The following is a 20,714-nucleotide window of genomic DNA, read 5'->3' as shown; positions in this document are numbered from 1 at the left end:
TTTCTTTTATCTGAGCGTGGCCAGCCCCCTGGAGTTGTATGCAACATGATGTGTATTTACTTGAAATGGCCGCAATAATAAACAGAATTGTTCCATTAAAAAAGTGTGGCGGGTAAGCAACATAAGGTAGGTGCAGTTAAAGAGGTAGGAAGCACCAATAATGGACAGCGGGAGGAGTGGGAGAGCAACACAAGGGAGGTGCGGGTGGAGTTAGGGTGCCGCAACAATGGACAGCGGGAGGAGGGTGGGGAAAGAAACACAAGGGAAGTGTGGGGGAGAAGGGAGCTTCAACGGTGGGTGGAGGGTAGGAGTAAAGCAACATGAGAGGTGCAGGGGAGGAGGGAGGAACCAGCAACAACAGACAGTGGCAGGAGGATGGAGGAGAGAAGCAACACGAGGGGTGGGAAGAGGGAGGGAGCAGCAACGGACAGCAGGGGGTGAATGGAGGGAGCCAAGCAACACGATGGATGAGGGAGGGAGCAGCACAATGGACAGCGGGAGGAGGATGGAGGAGAGAAGCAACACGTGGGGTGGGAGGAGGGAGGGAGCAGCAACGGACAGCAGGAGGCGAATGGAGGGAGCCAAGCAACACGATGGATGAGGGAGGGAGCAGCACAATGGACAGCGGGAGGAGGATGGAGGAGAGAAGCAACACGTGGGGTGGGAGGAGGGAGGGAGCAGCAACGGACAGCAGGAGGCGAATGGAGGGAGCCAAGCAACACGATGGATGAGGGAGGGAGCAGCACAATGGACAGTGGGAGGAGGATGGAGGAGAGAAGCAACACGTGGGGTGGGAGGAGGGAGGGAGCAGCAACGGACAGCAGGAGGCGAATGGAGGGAGCCAAGCAACACGATGGATGAGGGAGGGAGCAGCACAATGGACAGTGGGAGGAGGATGGAGGAGAGAAGCAACACGTGGGGTGGGAGGAGGGAGGGAGCAGCAACGGACAGCAGGAGGCGAATGGAGGGAGCCAAGCAACACGATGGATGAGGGAGGGAGCAGCACAATGGACAGCGGGAGGAGGATGGAGGAGAGAAGCAACACGTGGGGTGGGAGGAGGGAGGGAGCAGCAACGGACAGCAGGAGGCGAATGGAGGGAGCCAAGCAACACGATGGATGAGGGAGGGAGCAGCACAATGGACAGCGGGAGGAGGGCAGGGGTTGAGCAACATGAGTGAGTGGCAGGGAAGGGAGATGCGCTGTACTTGGTCTCTGCTCCAGGGTACGGACAAACACTGAAGCCGCGTGAGGAAGCAGGAGGTGCTGACCAATAAAATGCAACAAAACAAGAATGACATTGAAGCCTACCAATGTTAAGTAATAGTAAGTATTCGGCAGGCTCTAAACCCGGCTTAAACTTTTACTTTTCCAAATAAAAGACTTTGCATACAGCGCTTGTGATGTCTCAGGCAAAACCTAAATATTATGCATTTAAATCAACAGAATTGCCAGACATGTGATCTACTCTGAACCCAGAGGAGAAAAGGCCTTCTTGGTGAAGCCGGAATAAGGGATTGATGCTTTTTCTTGTTCATGTTTCATAAAGGGGGTGGTGATGGACAGAGTATCTGAATTAAGCAGAACACTCCTACCCAGTCAAAAGATCAGGGCTTGATCCATCACCGTTTTTTAGCTCCCTGCACCATCCCAGCTCAGACTGGTGAAGAATTGGCTTGGTAGTTTGGTCTGCCCTGTTCCCATGATGCACTGGGCCAGGGACAGACTAATTTGCATATAGCCAGGTTCTGAGCTGGGATGGGGCAGTGAGATAAATAACGGTGATGGATCAAGCCCTGATCTTTGGACTGGGTAAGAGTGGTCTGCTTAATTCAGACACTCTGTTCATCACCACCTCCTTTTCTGTATCGTTTTCTTGTTCATGTGGCACTATGGCCTTGTGTGAGCCTCAGAGTGAGAGTGTAGGGGTACTGTTGGAGGGGGGATATTGACATCAAATAGGAGTAGCAGGGAGACCAACTGCTGCTCCTTGTCATCTCTTTTGGTAGCCCTGGCCCTATCCGTGCTCGCCATGGGGTCAACGATCATGAACACAGAGACAGAAAATGAAAGTAAACAAGGCTCTAAGAACACTATTTACTTTCTGTATCGTGGACTCTTCTTGCCCACCAAGTTGTAGCAAATGGGAGACTAAGGCAGAGCTAAGGAAGCGATCCAAGAGCAAACCACTGTGGTAAATTGAGGTCATATGTCTTCTGATTTCACTTCCTTTCCTATTTTAGAAAATCAGCATCCATTTGACGAGCATTTGACACCCACTAAAAACAGAGGAGCATATTAACAATGGCTAGCGATAATTATCGCTGGCCGTGCTTAGCGATAATTATATTATCGCAGGCTATCTCTGGTATTTATCGCCCAGGTAACGCGTAATTAACAACAAGTTACTCCAGGGCGATAAAAATTCCAGAGATAGCGAAGTCATCGCCCTTTTGCAGGGAAGATCGCTGGTTTTCCTGCGATGTTCCCTGCAAAACGGCAATAACCTTGCTGATGCAACCCACTGGGTTATATCAGCATAATCCACCCCAATGTTGAGGATAGGTAAGTCTGCATTTTAGCAGATGTTACTTTTTGGAGAAAACAGCTGTTTTCTCCAAAAACTAACGTGTGCTAAAATGCTGGGGCAGCCTTGTAAATATCGCGATGTCAACATCAGCGATATTTGCAAGGTTGTCCATCCGGGGTACGCCCAGTGACGCCCACTTTGCATCTCATTAGAGATGCAAAGGGAGGCGTTGGGAAAAAGGGTGCTAACATGCGATTGGGCATGTTAGCACCCTCTTGTAAATAGGATAGTTTTATCTCTGCTTTTTTGGCTTTTTAAGCCAAAACAGCAGAGATAAAGCCCTTGTAAATATGCCCCAGAGTTTGACGTGATTTCTCTTACATCCCTGCTGACATGAAAGTGACAGTAGTATGTTTATATATAGATGCATTGAGTAGAAAAACATTGCTCATCTGTATCACTACTGGTTATGCCAGGTAACTAATTAATACGTGCTTACGTCTATCATTTTTTGTTGTTGACTCGTGTTTTGTATCTGTCGTTTGCTTCTGTGTCTTTGTTCCTAATTAAAGTGCTAATTTATTATTTAAACACAGGTCCTAATCACAATCTAAGATCTATCTATCAATCTAGAATTATCAGGAATCACTGGGTGACATGTATTTGCTTTGGCAACAAGATGGAAGCCACTCTATATACTATATATAACCAAAAATTCATCGATGAGGCTTGAAAGGTTGAGCTGCTCCAGGAAGAGGCTTGGAAAAGCTGAGGTAACACAGGAGGAGGCTAGAGGAGTTGAGATACCCACAATAGCCTCCTCTTTGGGTTACCATACCCCAAGAGGAGGCTCGAAGGGCTGAGATGCCCCAATAGGAGTCTAGAACGATTGAGCTACCCCAAGAGGAGAATGCAAGAGTTGAGATAGCTGAAGAGGAGGCTAGGAGGATTGTTTAATTCAGTGAGGAAGCAGAAGTGTAGTGTTTTCTCCTTTGGCACGGAGAGAAGTAGTCCATTGTGTCTCGGTGTCGCGAGTGGTGCTCCAGCAGCCACCAGCTTCAGATAACGCCGGGACACTCTTGAGTATCTGTGCGCGAAATAAATTAATATAACATAACATAACATAGTGTTATCTTGGCCCATGCTGCTTTCATAGTAGCTGCTTCACCTCACAATAAAGAAGGAACAGTGCAAACACATAGCTTTTTTTCATTAAAAATATTTTTATCTTTTCCTGTTGTTGTTCAGGAAAATTGTAAACATCCAAGTCTTTTGTTTGTCATGCAAACTCGGTACAAAGCAATCTTATGCAATCTTAGCAATCTTCTGGCAGTGTTGTCACAAGGGAAGACCGTAGCATGGGGTAACTTGTGAGCTTGCTGACAAAATAGCTCCAATAAAATCCATAGAACCCCAGTTCTGTACAATTGCAGCAGACGGGAGGAGGCGAACATGGTCACGACACAAGATATCAAAGGAGAGGCGTCCAGTTTTCAACACAATAGTCCACCGCACACACGAGTCACCTTATACCCTTCCGACCCAGGCTGATATCGGAGCAGCCTGCCACCAAGTCGTTCTTTTTTGGAAAAGACCTCCCATCTGCTTGTTAGAGAACCACTCTTAATTATTGAAACACAACAGTACTGTAGGTGTATCCATTTACCAATGTGTGCTCAAAAGGCATGAAGAACAGGCCTGATGACAGGCAGATACCCCGGGAATTTAAAGCATCTGGATTCAAAAACCAAAGTCCAACCCAGTCTCCCCTGGCCCTTTATACTTTTTGTGAAAAGAAGGCATAACATTCCATGCGTAAATGAATTGGAAATCCTAAATGTGTTAAAGACTGAAAACTTCAGTCTTAATTTCGGAGAGTGAATGACTTCTATGACCAAGTCAATGCACCTCAGTAACTGGGTGAGTTTCCAGGTGCAATTCTCATAATTTTGATTTTCAAGACTTATGAAAAAAATGAACATCAATCAATAGGGTGCTGGATTAGGAGCGGGTGAAGGTTTCCACCAAAATGCTGTTATTTGATTATCTGCCTTTTTCTTTCATAATCAGCAAATCAAATGTTCTCCTTTGGGCTAGAAAAACCCATCCCTCCAAAAAACAGTGTTGGCAGAATTAGGGGCAGATTTACAAGCCCCTTGCGCCACTTTTCCCATGTTAAAAATGACATAAAAGTGGCGCAAGAGGCTTGGAAAGAAGCCCCTTAGTGCCTCCATGGAATGCAAAACAGCCCAAGAAGGTACAAGTTACTTTTGTTATTATGAGTGAATGCCCAGCAGCCAATCAGAATGTTATAAATACAGAGACCAATTCTGACTGGCTTAATGCACCAGTCATTTTGATTGGACACTTCGTGACCAATCAAAATTGTTTTAGTGTAGACCACCCTGATTAGTTGCTTGTCAGGCAGACAGAATAGCTGTCGTATGTGATAGCTCTTCTGATCTCCTTGCAGTTCATGAAGTTCTAGGTGATTATGTAGGATTCCCAAGCTTATCTGGGTCACAGCACATGAAGTTCTAGGTGATTATGCAGGATTCCCAAGCTTATCTGGGTCACAGCACACCAGGATGTCCGCAGAATTTTCAGAACTACTACTGCAATTTGATCACTATTTGAGCGTATTCCAGTCCAAAGATACAGATACCTGGCAATCTTTTGTGGTCCGTAGAGAGGGAAACCTGCCCTTTTTCAGGGTTACATAAACCTTTCTGCCATAGGTAATAAGAGCTTTAGTGCTGGTTCTTCTTGTTGTCACCTATGTGAAAACTGGGGCAAAAAATATCTAGAATGTGTGTTGATCAAAGGTATGCAACTTTTACCATTTTGAATGAACATCCTTGCGTCATGTACACATGTGTATTCTAAAATTAAAAGTATCCACAAACACCCCAATGTAAGTTACAGCAGAAGTTTTCTACCACATCCACGATACCCGCACAAGCAAGAACCAACAGCACCAACGCTCTTCTAGCCGGTGATGGAGATGTGGGTGCAGTCTGATCCCCCAGGGGGAACATCCTTTACAACGGAACCATTACAACGTGGTACCGTTATAACGCAGGATTTACAACGAAAGTCGTTACAACGACTTTCGCTGGAGGGCGCTCTAGGATAGGGAATAGTTTAATTTACTATCAAACACGTTCCCTACTATCCACGGGGACTGGAGTTGGAACGACTTGCGTTGTAAAACCTGCGTCGTAACGGTACGCATTGTAACGGTACGCGTTGTACCATCATACATCCATCCCCAGACATATAGAAGTCTCAGTTTGGAGAAGGAGCCAGGGAAAAGACTGTTCAGCTATTTAAGCAAAACGTCTGCGACTCCACAAGTGGAAGTGATAATGTTAATGATATTTTTAACATGCTCTGTCAGAGAAACACCTTGGTGCGGATCAGGGATACACAACATGATCAAGGAGCCCAGTGGCTTCTACTGGCAAGAAGCCGGTGACCGGGCGACCAGCCCCTCAGGCTGCTGGATCAGAGTGGAAGAAGCTGCACCCTAACTTGTGCAGCGCCTACACCACAGATGGGTCCTTCCTGCGACCCTCGTGCAAGAAAGGAAAATAGACTGCTGGCCATGATGCTTAAGAAGAAGGTATCCTGCACATCTCCAGCATTTTGATGGAGATCCCTGTTATGGGGCTTCTTTCTGCAGAACCTTGGCATTCAACTTTGCTGAAAGTGCATCCACCATTCAAGCAGACGAAGTGTCAACACAGTAATAACCACGAGGCAGGTTCAAATGGGGTCTGTGGTCCTCCACCAGGGTGTGGAGGGCAGGTTAATGCTTTTGCGGCAGTTCCGACAGGCTGCCCGTCCAGTTTGCAATGAGACCTTTATCCCTACATTTAAAGGGATTTTTTTCACTGATATCCTTATGGGCTGTTACCAGAAATTCGAATAGTATTATTTTCTTGACTGGCACCCAATGGACAGCTCGTAATGTGAAAAATAGCATGGCCATACGTACAGAGGCCTCCTAACAATGCCGCAGTAGCATTTGAGGCTTGTTGTGGAAACACTAAATCTATGAGTGTTTTTACTTCCTGGTACCAATTTTGGTATTTTGTTTTACGTCATCAGGATTTTAAAACGTCCTAAAAGGCACGCATTACCTAAAGGTGGTGGCCTTCCCTGCTTCACACGGTCAGCCTGGTGGCGCTATCAAGATACCGCGGCAATCAATCTGTGGGTCACTGCTATTGAACTGAAAGCAAAAATAATCTCAGTCCCCCATAGACCCCACAAACCCCCTAGAAGAAATGAAGGTTTGTGCCACAAACATTACTGAGAGCAATATTGGGTGAGAATTTCATTGTGGTATGCCCCTTTTCAGCTTTGGTCTCAACTGGCTTCTTGGAGCACACTAGAGTTTCAGTTTCTGTTTAGGCCAGGTAGACTCAGGTAACATGTTCAGGACTTTCACGCAAATGCAAAATACTGCACAATCACCATGATCAGTCAATACAAAGTTCAACAAGCGGAGGGTAGAATCATTTGAGTGAGCTGCCGCCTGCACACTGGAAGAGATGTCGACACGTTGCGGCAGGCCCCCTGTGTGCAAGTCGCGGAATAAACCTTTGCCGCTGAGGGAGGGCCATTCAACTGTTTCAACATCCTTGTGGGCTGTGTCCAGTCCCCAGTGTCTGTCTCAGCAGGCGCGAATCAGCGAGATAACCAGGAAGATCAAGCACAGTACAGACAGAGCAGTGAACAAGAAGAGAAGTCCAGCAAACACTGAAGCACTCATGGGCATCTGGATAAGTTTGCTCTCGGCAGGGATCATGTTTGTGAGGTTCAGCATGTATCCCAAGGACCAAGCAATGCTGCTATCGCCGACCTGTAATAGAAAAACATAGCAAATTAGAGTAACCTCAGGGTTTCAAAGAACAACACAAAACCATTATCCAACATATGATGACACAATATTAGACGAGGGAGAGGGCACTGGATTAGAGGGTCCATATTGGAAGTCAATAGCCCTTCCCTGTAATCTCGCTAACGGCAAACATGGAGTACACGCTCACATTAGCAGCTGTTGCTAATGTAATGAGCTGCTGTTTCTGCTAGTTAAATGCATGGCCAATAAAATAGATCAGTCGATCCATAACTAAAACAAGAAAAATGCATGTAAGCATTCTCTTTTAAAAGCAGGTGTGGGGAAGCAACATGGGGCAGAAGCAACACTGGGGGTTGGGCGGAAACACCAAGGGGGTGGAAGCAACACAGGGGGCATCGGTGGGGATGGGAGAAGCAAAAGGTGAGATAGCAACGTGGAGCGGGTGTAGTAAAAGCAGACGAGCAAGAAAGCAATAGGAGGAAGTACATGAAGGTGAGGGCAACATGGAGGGGAACGAGGAGTAACACATGAACGACAGAGAGCAACACAAATTGCAGGAGGACGACAGCTGGAAAAAACACACAACTCTTTTGTGCATAACAAAAAAAGTAGTGCTTGAAAAACAAACCGTGGAAGCACAGAAGCCAGGCAATTAAAAGTGATGATAAAGAGTCAATGTGTCCTGGGATGGACAAACACAAGATTGACAAGCTGGGACACGAATAACAAGCAGGCAAATGAGAGTGGCAGGAAAGCCAACCAACGATAAACAATGGTTGGACTCCAAGCCCTTGTATGTTCTTGGTAATCCCAAAATATGTCTCGTAACAGACAGCGCTTGTGTGCCAAGAGACCTAACAAGAAGGTTTACAGGAGTTTTATTCAGGCATATTATATGCACTGAGAATTGAATAACGTGTGATATGATAGGGGATAGGCATAAAGTATTCCTTGCATAATATTGACTACGGTTATTGTAACAACATTTTAAAACTTCCCGTAGCTGAGGTAGCCGAAATGAGTGATGGGAAAGTAGAAAGTGATACAAACCTCTTTTTGAAACTGAATTTGAGACCAGGTTTCTGCATCAAACTTATAGCCATGCACGAGAAGGTAATAAATGTAGTTGGCCGAAAAACAGTACGATCGAGCATATTTCTCCTCAAACTTGGCCACCATGAGTGGAATCTGAAAGACAAATCATAAATAATGTTTATATCAATTAATTAACCAATTTATACCAAACAATACCGATTTCATAAATATACAGAGATTGTTTTTTAGACAAATTGGCTTACCCCGAAAACATACAAAAATTAAAACATGATCAATCCAATACTTCCTCCGCTGACTAAACGAAATGTGTTTTTAAAAAACTGCACCAAACACTGAATCTAAACCATATGTGACAAATGGCATCTAAAGGACAATTGGTACAATCCAAAATGTAAGAGCAAAGGAGGGATATTGATAAATCACAGCATGTGGACGTGTGAGGAGAACAGCAACTGGATATGGGCGGGGCTTAGGATACTCATATACGGAGGACCTTTTGCATTGGCGGCGGCCACAAACAAAGGGTGGTGGAGCTGGTGAAGGGATCGCGGGAGAGGGAGTGTGGGGTTGTATCGCACGGGGTGTATCATGCGGGTGGTGCTAATAATATTTTTTCTTAAAAAGAAACTTACTTTAAGCTGGCGGCCACCTCCCACGTTGTGCCTCCATGTTGTTCCTGGTCCCAGCAGACGCTGGGACAGACTCCCTGTGCAATCCCCGCATTGCTCTCATGCTATGGGAGCAGCGCAGGATTGGCCTGAGCAGGTGGAAAAGGCACTCCGCTCACGACAGGGAGTCTGTGCTGTATCTTCAGCCCAGCTGTTCAATACAGCCAGTTTTAAGAAACCTAAGTGCGCATGTGTGTTTGGCCAGACTAAGACGGGTGGCCAAACTCACATGCGCACTTAGAAGTGCACATAGCAGTCCCCCCTCTCCCATGGCGCGGCCTGCCCCTCCCGGCACACGCTAGCTCAAACCAGACAATGAATAATAAAACAATGAACACCATTATTTTATTTTTCTCTTGCTGGCTCAGAGCCAGTGCGGCGATGCTCCTTCGCCATTGCAGAGGAGCCGCCCCTGGACCTTTCCGCTTTCCTCTACCCTGGTCTTGTACTTATCTCCAGTTCCTGCTAACATTTGGGGATGGCCATAAGATGTCATAAAGCACTATACAAATAACCAACATACAATAACGTATGGCACTTCGCTGTAGAACCTGTTGTCTCACCCTATAGCTTGGCAACCTGCAGAGATTTCCAGTTTTCCATCTGAAACCCCTTGAGTAACTCGACCAAAGGTCAACTCCGTAGATGTCTTTTCCCCTCAAGCCCCTGCTTAATACGCTGGATCATCTCCCTTCTCCTGTGAAGCCCTCCATAGCATGCTAGGCAGGCTTATTCTTGTAAAAAACATGGGGTACATATACCATGAAGCCAGCAGCATGGCTAATTGAATTCAATGCTCACAGCTGACATCAGCTTTGATCCTGAAGAACACATGTATGAAAGTAAGAATCACAAAAAGATCAACCTACCCTTCCATCCTACAGAGGAAGGTAAATTAACAACCAATACATTGGGTGATAGTAACACCTGATATTTATGGTGCTTAGAGTCTGCAGTATGAAGCGCGATGTAAAGCAAGTTTTTATTATTATTGGTTTTAATACATAAAGGCTAATATTAATGACAATAACAAATCACAGGAATTTATTAACCCTTAAACTATGCTTAAAGAATTCCAATCAGGCCTCTTTCCTAGCAGAGTCACTGAATCTAATATATTACTTTATTGCTTTATTTAAATGCTGAGGTAGCTCCCCGAAGCTACTATCAGTCGAGACCCTGATACGCATCTAATAGAGTACCAGTAAAATATATGCAGAGGTCCCTCTCCCCTTTTAGAGTGAAAAAGTATCCTAGCAATGTGATTCGGTGACAGTGGAGAAAGTGGTATTACACAGGTGAGTCTACTGTGTGGCCTTGCTCCTGTTGGTCCCAGACACACAAAGCTAACATCACCCAATGCGGGTGGATTAGTTCATATATCCACTGGCATAAGGAGGGCCGATTGATGGACTGTGTGGGAGGCAGTGCTTAATTTAAGCTGGTGCTCTCCGGTGCTCAGCGCTAGCACTTAATTGGTGTCCGGTGCTCAGCACCGGCACCAAATTATCACCACCATACTTAGAACAGTCTACCATGTGGGGCGCTGCTCATTTAATTTAACAATCAGCAGCACAAAGGTTTTTTAGGAATGCAATATACATTAAAACATTGCTAACACCTACCTCCCCAGCCATTCCTTTAGCTTTGGGGACCTGAAATAATCTGAACTGTTGCATTTCTGTGTGAGAGAGATGGTGGGTAGATGTTTTGGCTGCGATGACAAGGGCGATGGGTGGTGCAAGCAGCAGCGGCCTCCTGGTCAGAGCCCTGGCACTTTATATTTTACAAACTAAGCACTGGTGGGAGGGACCTGGATAGGAAGGTGCACAGAGCTGGAATGCGATTAGCCAGGTACAGGGATGGCTGTCTCTGAAGACTGCCTATGTCTGAATGATTTTAAAGGTTGGTTGAGAAACTCTGTTTGAGAGCCAGGGGAAACATCCTTTACAACGCAACTTTTACCACGCAGTGCTTTTACATCGCAACTTTTACAACGCAAACCATTTGAACGCATTGCGCTGGGGGGCGCTCTAGGAGAGGGAATAGATTTAATTTACTATCCAACACCTTCCCTAGTGTCCACGGGGACTGGAGTTGGAATAGTAAATTAAACTATTCACTATCCAGCACCCCAAAGCGCTATGCGTTGTAATGGTATGTGTTGTTAAAACTGCGATGTAAAAGCATGCATGGTAAAAGCATGCGTTGTAATGTCATACATCCAGAGCCAGAGGAGGTGTTTGCCTCCTAATATATCATCAAGCAAATAGTTGACAGGGACATTTAGAACTCTTGCTGCTGTGTGGCATTTAATACAATGGACAACAACAATATCTTGGGCAATAGCCTGGAACAGCTAGGGGCCTGTGGTTATTAAACAAAGTCAGGAGTGGCCCATGCAGGTAAGAGCGGTGGGGCGGGACTCGACAGACGACAAAGAGAGAAAATGAATTAATTATTTAATTTCCCCTCGTCGACGTCTGTCCAATCCCCATCCCATTCCGTCTCACCGCTTTTACCTGCAAGGGGCCGCTCCTGAATGAAGTGGTTCCAGTCCTTTTAGAGCAACAGGCTCACCGCTGTCTGCTGGGGCCAATTTTTAAATCTCTTACAACGAAGCTGGAGCATGGGCTACCCCAGGGCTCACTCCCAGGCATTATTTTATATCTACATCAGGCCTTTATGCATCATTATTCACAAAGGATGTTTCAGAACTGCTCTGCCAATCTCCGAATGTGGTTGATCTTCGGGCTGCACTCAGGTAAAGGATTGCCCTGCATAGCGCTCACACCTCGCGCTTTTTATCGCGCTGTGTTTTTAAATTGACCTGTTTTTCTATTTTGTTTCTGTATTATTTGTATCCCCTGTTTTTAACTCGGGTGTTATTCTCTCCCTCTTACCTGCACAATAATAGTGGAACCACCGCTGCTGTAGCGGGTCCGGCTCCCGGGGTGGCTTAATCTTCGGCCGCCATCTTAGAGTGGTGTTTGGCCAGTAGAGGGGCGGGGATTTCGAGCGGACTAGCGCTCTGTGGTTAGTGGAAGTCAGCCTACATAAGGCGACCGGTCCTTGGCTCTCCCTCACTCAGGTAAAGGATTGCCCTGCATAGCGCTCACACCTCGCGCTTTTTATCGCGCTGTGTTTTTAAATTGACCTGTTTTTCTATTTTGTTTCTGTATTATTTGTATCCCCTGTTTTTAACTCGGGTGTTATTCTCTCCCTCTTACCTGCACAATAATAGTGGAACCACCGCTGCTGTAGCGGGTCCGGCTCCCGGGGTGGCTTAATCTTCGGCCGCCATCTTAGAGTGGTGTTTGGCCAGTAGAGGGGCGGGGATTTCGAGCGGACTAGCGCTCTGTGGTTAGTGGAAGTCAGCCTACATAAGGCGACCGGTCCTTGGCTCTCCCTCACTCAGGTAAAGGATTGCCCTGCATAGCGCTCACACCTCGCGCTTTTTATCGCGCTGTGTTTTTAAATTGACCTGTTTTTCTATTTTGTTTCTGTATTATTTGTATCCCCTGTTTTTAACTCGGGTGTTATTCTCTCCCTCTTACCTGCACAATAATAGTGGAACCACCGCTGCTGTAGCGGGTCCGGCTCCCGGGGTGGCTTAATCTTCGGCCGCCATCTTAGAGTGGTGTTTGGCCAGTAGAGGGGCGGGGATTTCGAGCGGACTAGCGCTCTGTGGTTAGTGGAAGTCAGCCTACATAAAGCTCCCTTGCGAGCGCAGCGGGGGCGCCTCCACAGCGCCGGAGTCACGCCAGAGTCCAGCCCGTCTGCGCCCGTCAGCGTCCCGGAGGCGGACGGGGCTGGACGGTGTTGCAGGTTTTGCCTTGCGGGTTGTATTATTACGGCTTTTGCTGTTTTTAATCTTTTAAGTATGCTGACGTACTCTTCAGCTGAGCTTATTGCTTTACGCCTCCCTCGAGGAAACTGTTCCCATATTTTCCCTGGTGGCAGGAAACTAAGGAAAGGTTGTCCGTCATGTGCATGGCGTTTCCCGGCTGCAGCTGTAAATGGGCCTGACACTACATCTGTCCCCTTCCAATGTCTCCTACTTAATACCAGGTCAGTAAATCGCCACTCCACTGACATCTGGAGTCTACTGTATAAGTCAAACATTACGTGTTTGTTTTTGACTGAGACTTGGTTGGGTGATTTTTCTGCTCCAGATCTGGCTAATGCCATCCCCCCGAATTACAACATTCACAGGAGGGATAGAACTTCGGGCAGAGGTGGTGGAGTTGCTCTTATCGTGGAAGAGAGTATTTCCTGCTCTATTTTCCCGGTGGAGAATTTGCAGGGATGTGAAGCTCTTGGTTTCACCTTACATCTCTCCCCCCTCCAGGCCTGTACTGGGATACTTGTATATAGAACCCCTGGTTCATTAGGTCCTTTCTTTGACGAACTACAGGAAGCACTCGCAGTCCCCTGTATCAGGTCGGATCACTGTATTCTTCTTGGAGACTTCAATGTCCATATGGACAATAGCTGTGACCCAGACACTATAAAATTTATTGATACCACGACTTCGTTAGGGCTATCCCCCTTTGTGATAGGCCCTACACATAATAAAGGACATACCTTAGATCAGGTATTTTCAACGAAACCCATTTCGGTCGGTACCATCCAGCCTGTACTTTGGTCGGACCATTTTCTAATTTCTTTTTCTCTCCCTGTCACTGCCCTTTCCCGGGTGAGGAAAAATGCAGCCACGCGAACTTCACGTCCGTTTCATTTACTTTCTGCGGACATGTTATCCGAGGCTCTCATCTCCTTTCCTTGCCCTCTTTTGGGAAGTTTGGAGGAGAATCTTGTCCACCTACACAATTGGCTTTTAGCAAGATTTGAGTCCTTAATTCCCAAGAAAAGCTCCAAATCTGGAGGGCGTAGGGAGTCAGCCCCTTGGTTCTCCCCTCGGCTGAGGTTACAACGTCAGGAGTGCAAAAGGGCTGAGAGGGCCTGGAGGCGGGCTTACGATCCAATAGTGAAATTGAAATTTCGGGCAGCCATTAAAGCCTATCATCATTCTATCTGGGACGAAAAGAAGGCCTATTTTGAACACCGTATTGATGAGGCTGATAATGTCTGCAAAGAAATTTTTAAAGTGGTCCAGGATTTTATTTCTCCTGTGGTTTGCACCCCCAACCATACTCATACTGATGTATGGATACAACAACTTGCCACCTTCTTTGTCAATAAGATCACAGCCATTCAGGCCTCTCTCTCCAGTGCGCAATCTGATCCATGCCATCTAATGCTACCATGTCCTGTGGAAGACCACGGCCCTTTCCTCTCTGCTTTCCCCTCTATGGATCTTAGTACATCTCTGGAGCTTCTGTCTAGCCTGAAATCCGGCTCTCCATTAGATCCATGTCCGGCTAAATGCTTAGGGAAAGTGGCTTCCGCCATTAACATCTTGGTGAACCCCCTGCTGAATACATCTCTGTCGACAGGGAAGGTACCTCAGGCCTGGAAGCGAGCCATGATTCTACCGCTGCTCAAAAAACCCACCTTGGACCCCCTGATACATGCTAACTATAGGCCAATCTCCCTGCTCCCTGCTCTGGCAAAAGTGGCCGAGCGTTATGTGCACAGGATAATTTCCAGCTTCATCGAAGGAAACGACCTGTTGCACACCTCGCAGTCCGGCTTCCGTACTAATTTTAGCACGGAGTCGGCTCTGCTGGAGGTCACGGACGCCATCAGGGAAGTACTCGACCTGGGGGGAAAGGCCGTGTTAGTCATGCTTGACTTGTCGGCGGCCTTCGACACCGTTCCACATGATGCCCTCCTTGTAAGACTCTGGGAGTGTGGCCTTCGTGGAACGGTGTGGAACTGGCTAAAATCATTTCTGGCCGACCGCCGACAAACGATCTGGGCGCCTCCTTTTTCCGCTGATATGGCTCCGCTAGAGGTGGGAGTCCCGCAGGGCTCCATTCTCAGCCCTATGCTGTTTAACATCTTTATGGCCCCTCTGGCGGAAGTCGCGGAATCCTTTGGCGCCCAGATCGTGTCTTATGCCGATGACACCCAACTCCTGTTCACTTGTGACAGGGCTGGGTCATTTGACGGCACAAAGATCAGGGACTGCCTTGGTGCGGTATTTGAGTGGTTCAGAGATCATGGCTTGAAATGCAACTCTGACAAGTCAGAGTTGCTTTTTTTCGGTTGCGCACCGGAACTGGACTGGAAATCCTGGTGGCCACTGGATATGTCTCCTCCTGACAAAGTTGCTGTTAAGGCCAAAAATCTGGGGGTGATAGTAGATTGTGACTTATCCTTTGGACCTCACATCTCGTCCACTGTTGGGAAATGCTTCGGCATCTTACGGATGCTGAGGAAATTTCTTCCTCTACTATCACTCAACCACAGGAAGACAGTCGTTCAGGCACTAATCGGGTCACGACTGGACTACGCAAACGCTCTCTTTTTGGGTCTACCGAAATATCTTTTGACCCGTTTGCAAGTGGTCCAAAATTCGGCAGCCCGTGCCATCTTTGGACTCCCGAGGAGAGCTGGTGCCACTGCCTTACTGAACACCCTTCATTGGCTACCTATCTCCAAGAGAGTCCTTTTTAAATGCCTGACGGTGGCCTTTAAGGCCCTTCATGGTATTGGCCCCAAATATCTTGGGAAACGTTTCTCCAGGTATGTGCCAAGCAGGACTCTCAGGTCATCGGGTCTGTCCCTGTTGACTGTCCCTGTAATTCGCCGTGCTCGTCAGGGAGGTCGATCCTTCCGCTATCTGACACCCAAGGCATGGAATGAACTACCATTGTCCTTGAGATTGGCCCCTTGTCTCCTTACTTTCAGAAAGGACTTGAAGACATGGCTTTTTAGGTAACAGTTCCTTTATCCCTCTTCCTTTGTTGTGTGGTTGCTTTTTGTTTTTCTTTTCTTTGCCAAAGCGCCGGGATGCTCCTTCGGAGTTGCCGTGCGCTATAAAAGAATTAAAGTAACATAACATAACATAACACTAAATCGATTGCAGTAATGAACATCGAAGCCATAATATCGACAGGTCACAATATCGTGAGGATAATATCATGGGACATAATATCGAATAGTTGAGAGCACAGAGGAAGGTATGGATTTACTATCCAGAACTCTACATGTATGTACCTTGAAGATATTTATATCACCTGTCCCTCCATATTCTGGTCATGATATTGTGACCCATTGATAGCCTGGCTTCGATATTTCCAGCCTACAACCATCGGATCCGTTTCAGGCGCTACAGAGGTAAATGATTCTCCAAAACACTGAGATCAGAGGAATTTACATCTAATCCTCCTTCAGTGGGGCATACGTTAAAACCCCACGAATGCCTTAGGACTTATATTGGATATGCTAAAACTCCTCTCTAAAATGACATCATTGGGGATTATAAATTCAGCATGATCTTACATGTCAACTCAGTGTTCACTAATGTTCTCTTCTCTCTAGCATCTCATTTTCTGGTATTTTTCAGATGTATCTTGGGGGAGTGTTAGTCAACTCAATGCCCAATAATGCACTTTTTTTTTACACCTGAACTGTAGCAAAAGCATTGTTACACACATTTCACAGGGCACAAAATACCACCAACTGTCCACTACACAGCTTCAAGAGGTTCAACAAAGTTGCTGTGGCAGCCGAGCATGGAGACATATAGATGTGCACGCATCGTGATGCATGCCATGCACCCTGCATGATGGGGCAGCCATTTTGCTTTTTTCCCAATTCAAGATGCAAACTCATTGAGTAGAGTTTATTTAGTGTACAGGGAGATATAGTGGATTTAAGACATTTGTATAAAGCAAACATGTCCTAACTTGTCTAGATCCCTTAGCAGTATTCTCTAATACACTGCAGTGCTGGGTAGTATCAGGATTATACTCGGGGCAACTGGAATTATGCGGCAGGGGAGGGCCAAATTATGCAGCAGGGTTGAGTAAATTCTGCCTCAAGAAAAGGCAAATCAATCGATGTAATGCGGCACATTTTCTGATAATATCACGTATTTTGTACTTTTAACAGTCTGGGTATAGGGTGACCTCATTAGTACCAGTTTAATACCCAAATATAGCAATAAGCAATAGAAAGGTGACTAATCAAACTTTGCAAAAAAGGCCTCTCGCCGCGCGGTAACACGTGCCACTGCGTTTTCAGTAACTTTCTAACAGTTTGAGCTAGAAACTATTTTTTTTGTTAACATTTTCAGATTATGCAGCAGATGATGAAGTATGTGGCAAATCGAAAATCTATAATTATGCGAAGATCGCCGCAACCGCATAATTCCAGTGGACCTGATTATATATTCTCTTGCCTGTCAATCACTGGTCCACACGACCGTGCAAGGCTAGCTGTGCTAGACGGGCGGACATAGAGAGGCTACGAGCAGAGCTAGAATACTGAGACAACAGTGACATCTGGTGGACACTGAGGAGCATGCACGGCAACCAAACACACCTACCTCTTTCCAGTTGTGCATGCAGAAAGACCACACGCTTGTGTTGAACTCATCGAGAGAGAAGTATCCAGTGAGGTTTAAAGCATGGGCCGTGTAGTAGAACCCTGAAAAAGCCTGTGGGGGAAACAACATGGTTGACAAATGAGGCCAGCCGTGGCAAGGTCAGACTAAAGGAAACATGTTAATATCATGTTATTTAAAAACGGTCTTGTCTGCAGCCTTACCGAGAACTTGCCTTTCACTTTGGGCTGGTAAACCCCATCAAAGGAACAGTCCTCTCTGTCCCCGCAGGCGGAGAAGTTGAAGAGAGACGCCATCTTCTCCCGACACAAGGCCGGGTCGCCGGTGCCTTTGAAGAGGATGTAGTGGTCGGGGTGATAGTTTGCTGGACGGAGGGAGGCCGAGCACAAGCTCCCGAACGTGTGCTTCATTGTGAAGTTGCCCGTGTAGTTTCGATGGTAGCAGGGGTTCTCCACCACGGATTGGCTCGTCGAGGTCTGAGGGGGGTGACAAAGCAGAAAATGGTTTCAGGAGATGCACGTGGCTCGTGTCTTACGGAAAGTGGGCGCATCTTTACAGTCTGGGAAACTCTCGTTTCTCCTTAGTTCTCTCACAATTAGAACATGCCTGTACGCAGGGCTTAAAGTGCGATGAAAATACTAGGGGGGTCTCTCAACGGAGCGTGGCCAATGTAAATAAAGGGCGTTAATTTAAATAACATGATCTAAAAACCTGTGCTTAGCATAATGTACGCCCAACTGGTATTTTACGGCTTCTGTTACTGTATAAGCTATATAATACAAGTAATATTACACCTACAACAAGCCAGGATTATTGGATTTGGCAATGGTTGTTAGTTGCATATGATAAATAAGCACCAACCGCAACTTCCTTGTATAAAACATGGAAATGCTTCAGTTCTTAAATGTTGAGACTGAAAGAACTATAACGAGTCTCTTTGAAGTTACATTAAAAGCAGTGAAGGGTGGCACTGCAGCAGAGTTAAGATTTTAAGAGAACCTGACAGGGACCCGTCTCAGCACCTGGGGTCAGATTTACGAGCCCCTTGCGACATTTTTGCGCCACCGTTGCGTCACTTCTGTGACGCAGCGGCGACGTAAACCATGCGCCACATTACGCCGTATTTACAACGTGACGTAACTAGGGAGGTGATGCGTCACGTTGTAAAGCCCTGCGCCACATGAAACCTGTATCAGGTTTCACGTGAGCGTTCCAGCGCAGTAAAGCCTCGGAAAAGTGCCTGAGTGAAATCTACAAGATTCCACTCGTTCCCTTTTCCAACACCGCTACGTCAAAACCTAGCGCCTGCTTGAAGCACCATGTTTAGGATAGGCCAGGTTGGAATAATGCTGGAGCTACGTCGCGCCCACGACACAACTCCAGCACTGCGCCAACCTTACACCGGCAGATGCGACAAGCATCTATTTATCCTTGCGCCATGATGCGCCACATTGTGAATGTGGCGTATCTGTGATTGCACAAGGGTAAACTTGGGTCACGCATCTTTCCTGGCCAGGAAACGTAAATCTGCCCCCTGGTATTTAGTAATGCCAGTGCTGAGCACCGACAGCACCCAGCCCACTTAAAACCCTGCATGTACGCTATACTTCCTGATGAAGGTCAATGAAAAAACAGTATGTGAAACTATGAAACCTGTTGAAGGTGCAGAGCAACCATATTCTAGAACTACTCTCACCCCAGGCGCATTACTGATGCGGTCGACTACTTGAGCGCATTAAAAGTGCCTATTCTTGATGAAGGCTGGCCTGTGCGTCCTATTGACATAAAACACACCTGGCTACAGAGCATGTCGGAATTCAGAGGTAGCGACAAATAAGATCATAGCGCCCATGGCACAGAGATATTAATAAATGTGTACCTGTGGGTTTACACTCTCACCTGGGTGCAGCCAGACTTACAAATAACAGGAATTCGCAAACCGTAAAAATGTTTCTTTTTGCTTTTATGTGTAATGTGGAAAGTTGACTTAAAAACCTTTTTCTGGTGTCCCATCGTGCACCCTATCCGCCATATTACAACCCAGGCAAACCGGCTAATAAAACGTGAGTACCCTCCTTTGGGTTTGTTACACCCCCCCTCCCTTGCCTGTCTTTTCGATGTACTGGCACTTACAATGAACGATGGCCAGCCATAATGCATCTTGCAGGTTTTGTCCAGTCCATTGATCACAAAACAGACTCAGTGAGATGGTAGCCCCGCCAATTTTTCCTTTCCTCCCTAACACTATCAAAAGACGAACAGCTCTCGCTCGCCACTGATCTCTCAGCTTGCGGGGGCAGCCACGGGCTGGGTCAACGACCAAAAGTAAACTAATCAAATACACGAGACAGACACGAAGAATATAGTTACACACGGCCTATTCTTCTTCCTTCCAGCTGCACACATATACCATTGTGGAACATCACCGCCCTTGTGTTGAAATAAGGAGCACACAATGCCTCGTTCTCTTTACCTTTCAGATAAAGTGACCCTGTGACAATGCCTCAGTTCTCTGTCCCCAGATACTAGTAACTCTGTAACTTGTCGCCCCAATCACCCTGGTACCATATGTTTGTCTATGTCTAACAAATGAGATTCAAGTTATCCTTTAAACGAAACCAAGCCTGCTATGACTTCTGTATGATTGTATCACGGATAATTAAATTATGCTCGGGGGAACTCCTTCCTTTGATTGTGAAAGTAATGTATAAAAGTGCTGTCATGTTTTAAGTAAAGCAGACCACTCCTGAACCCGCTTGGTGAAGGAGCTCTCCCTTAACTCGAGTTGTGGAATAAAGCCCTTTGACTCGAACACCACAGACTCTGCTCCTCATTTATGCGTTGCCCTTTGGTATCTATAGAAATTCCGACAGTGTAAATAATTTATTTACCACATTAAATGGCGCCTGAACAGACACGCTCCCTCTTCCCCACGCGCTGGTGATGTAGGTCCGGTCCCTGTCCCTTCCATACTTTCGACGGACTTCAAGTGCACAACAGCGGGGTGTTCCCGCTAACTCCCTCGGGATGAGGAGGAGACGGACTGCGACTGATCATCCTCACGAGGCGGTGGAGAAGACAGCGGAGTGTCCCGACCCGGAGCCTGACCAGTG

General features: G+C 46.6%; 1 protein-coding gene across 1 annotated transcript in view; it reads right to left on the bottom strand.

Moving 5' to 3' along the window:
• Positions 1-3,732: 3,732 nt before the first annotated feature.
• Positions 3,733-20,714, bottom strand: part of ENTPD3 (ectonucleoside triphosphate diphosphohydrolase 3) — a 184,609-nt gene continuing 167,627 nt past the window's right edge. Inside the window, exons 7-10 of the mRNA XM_078663900.1 lie at positions 17,805-18,077; positions 17,584-17,694; positions 8,449-8,586; positions 3,733-7,398 (exon numbers count right to left, since the gene is read on the bottom strand). Of these exons, the coding sequence (XP_078520026.1) occupies positions 7,210-7,398; positions 8,449-8,586; positions 17,584-17,694; positions 17,805-18,077 (711 nt within the window). The 3' untranslated portion in view covers positions 3,733-7,209. The remainder of the gene's footprint in view (positions 7,399-8,448; positions 8,587-17,583; positions 17,695-17,804; positions 18,078-20,714) is intronic.

This window comes from Lissotriton helveticus, chromosome 10, assembly GCF_964261635.1.
Source record: "Lissotriton helveticus chromosome 10, aLisHel1.1, whole genome shotgun sequence".
NCBI lineage: Eukaryota > Metazoa > Chordata > Amphibia > Caudata > Salamandridae > Lissotriton > Lissotriton helveticus.
The sequence above is the reverse complement of the archived record's forward strand: the minus strand, read 5'-3'. Positions and strand labels throughout refer to the sequence as shown.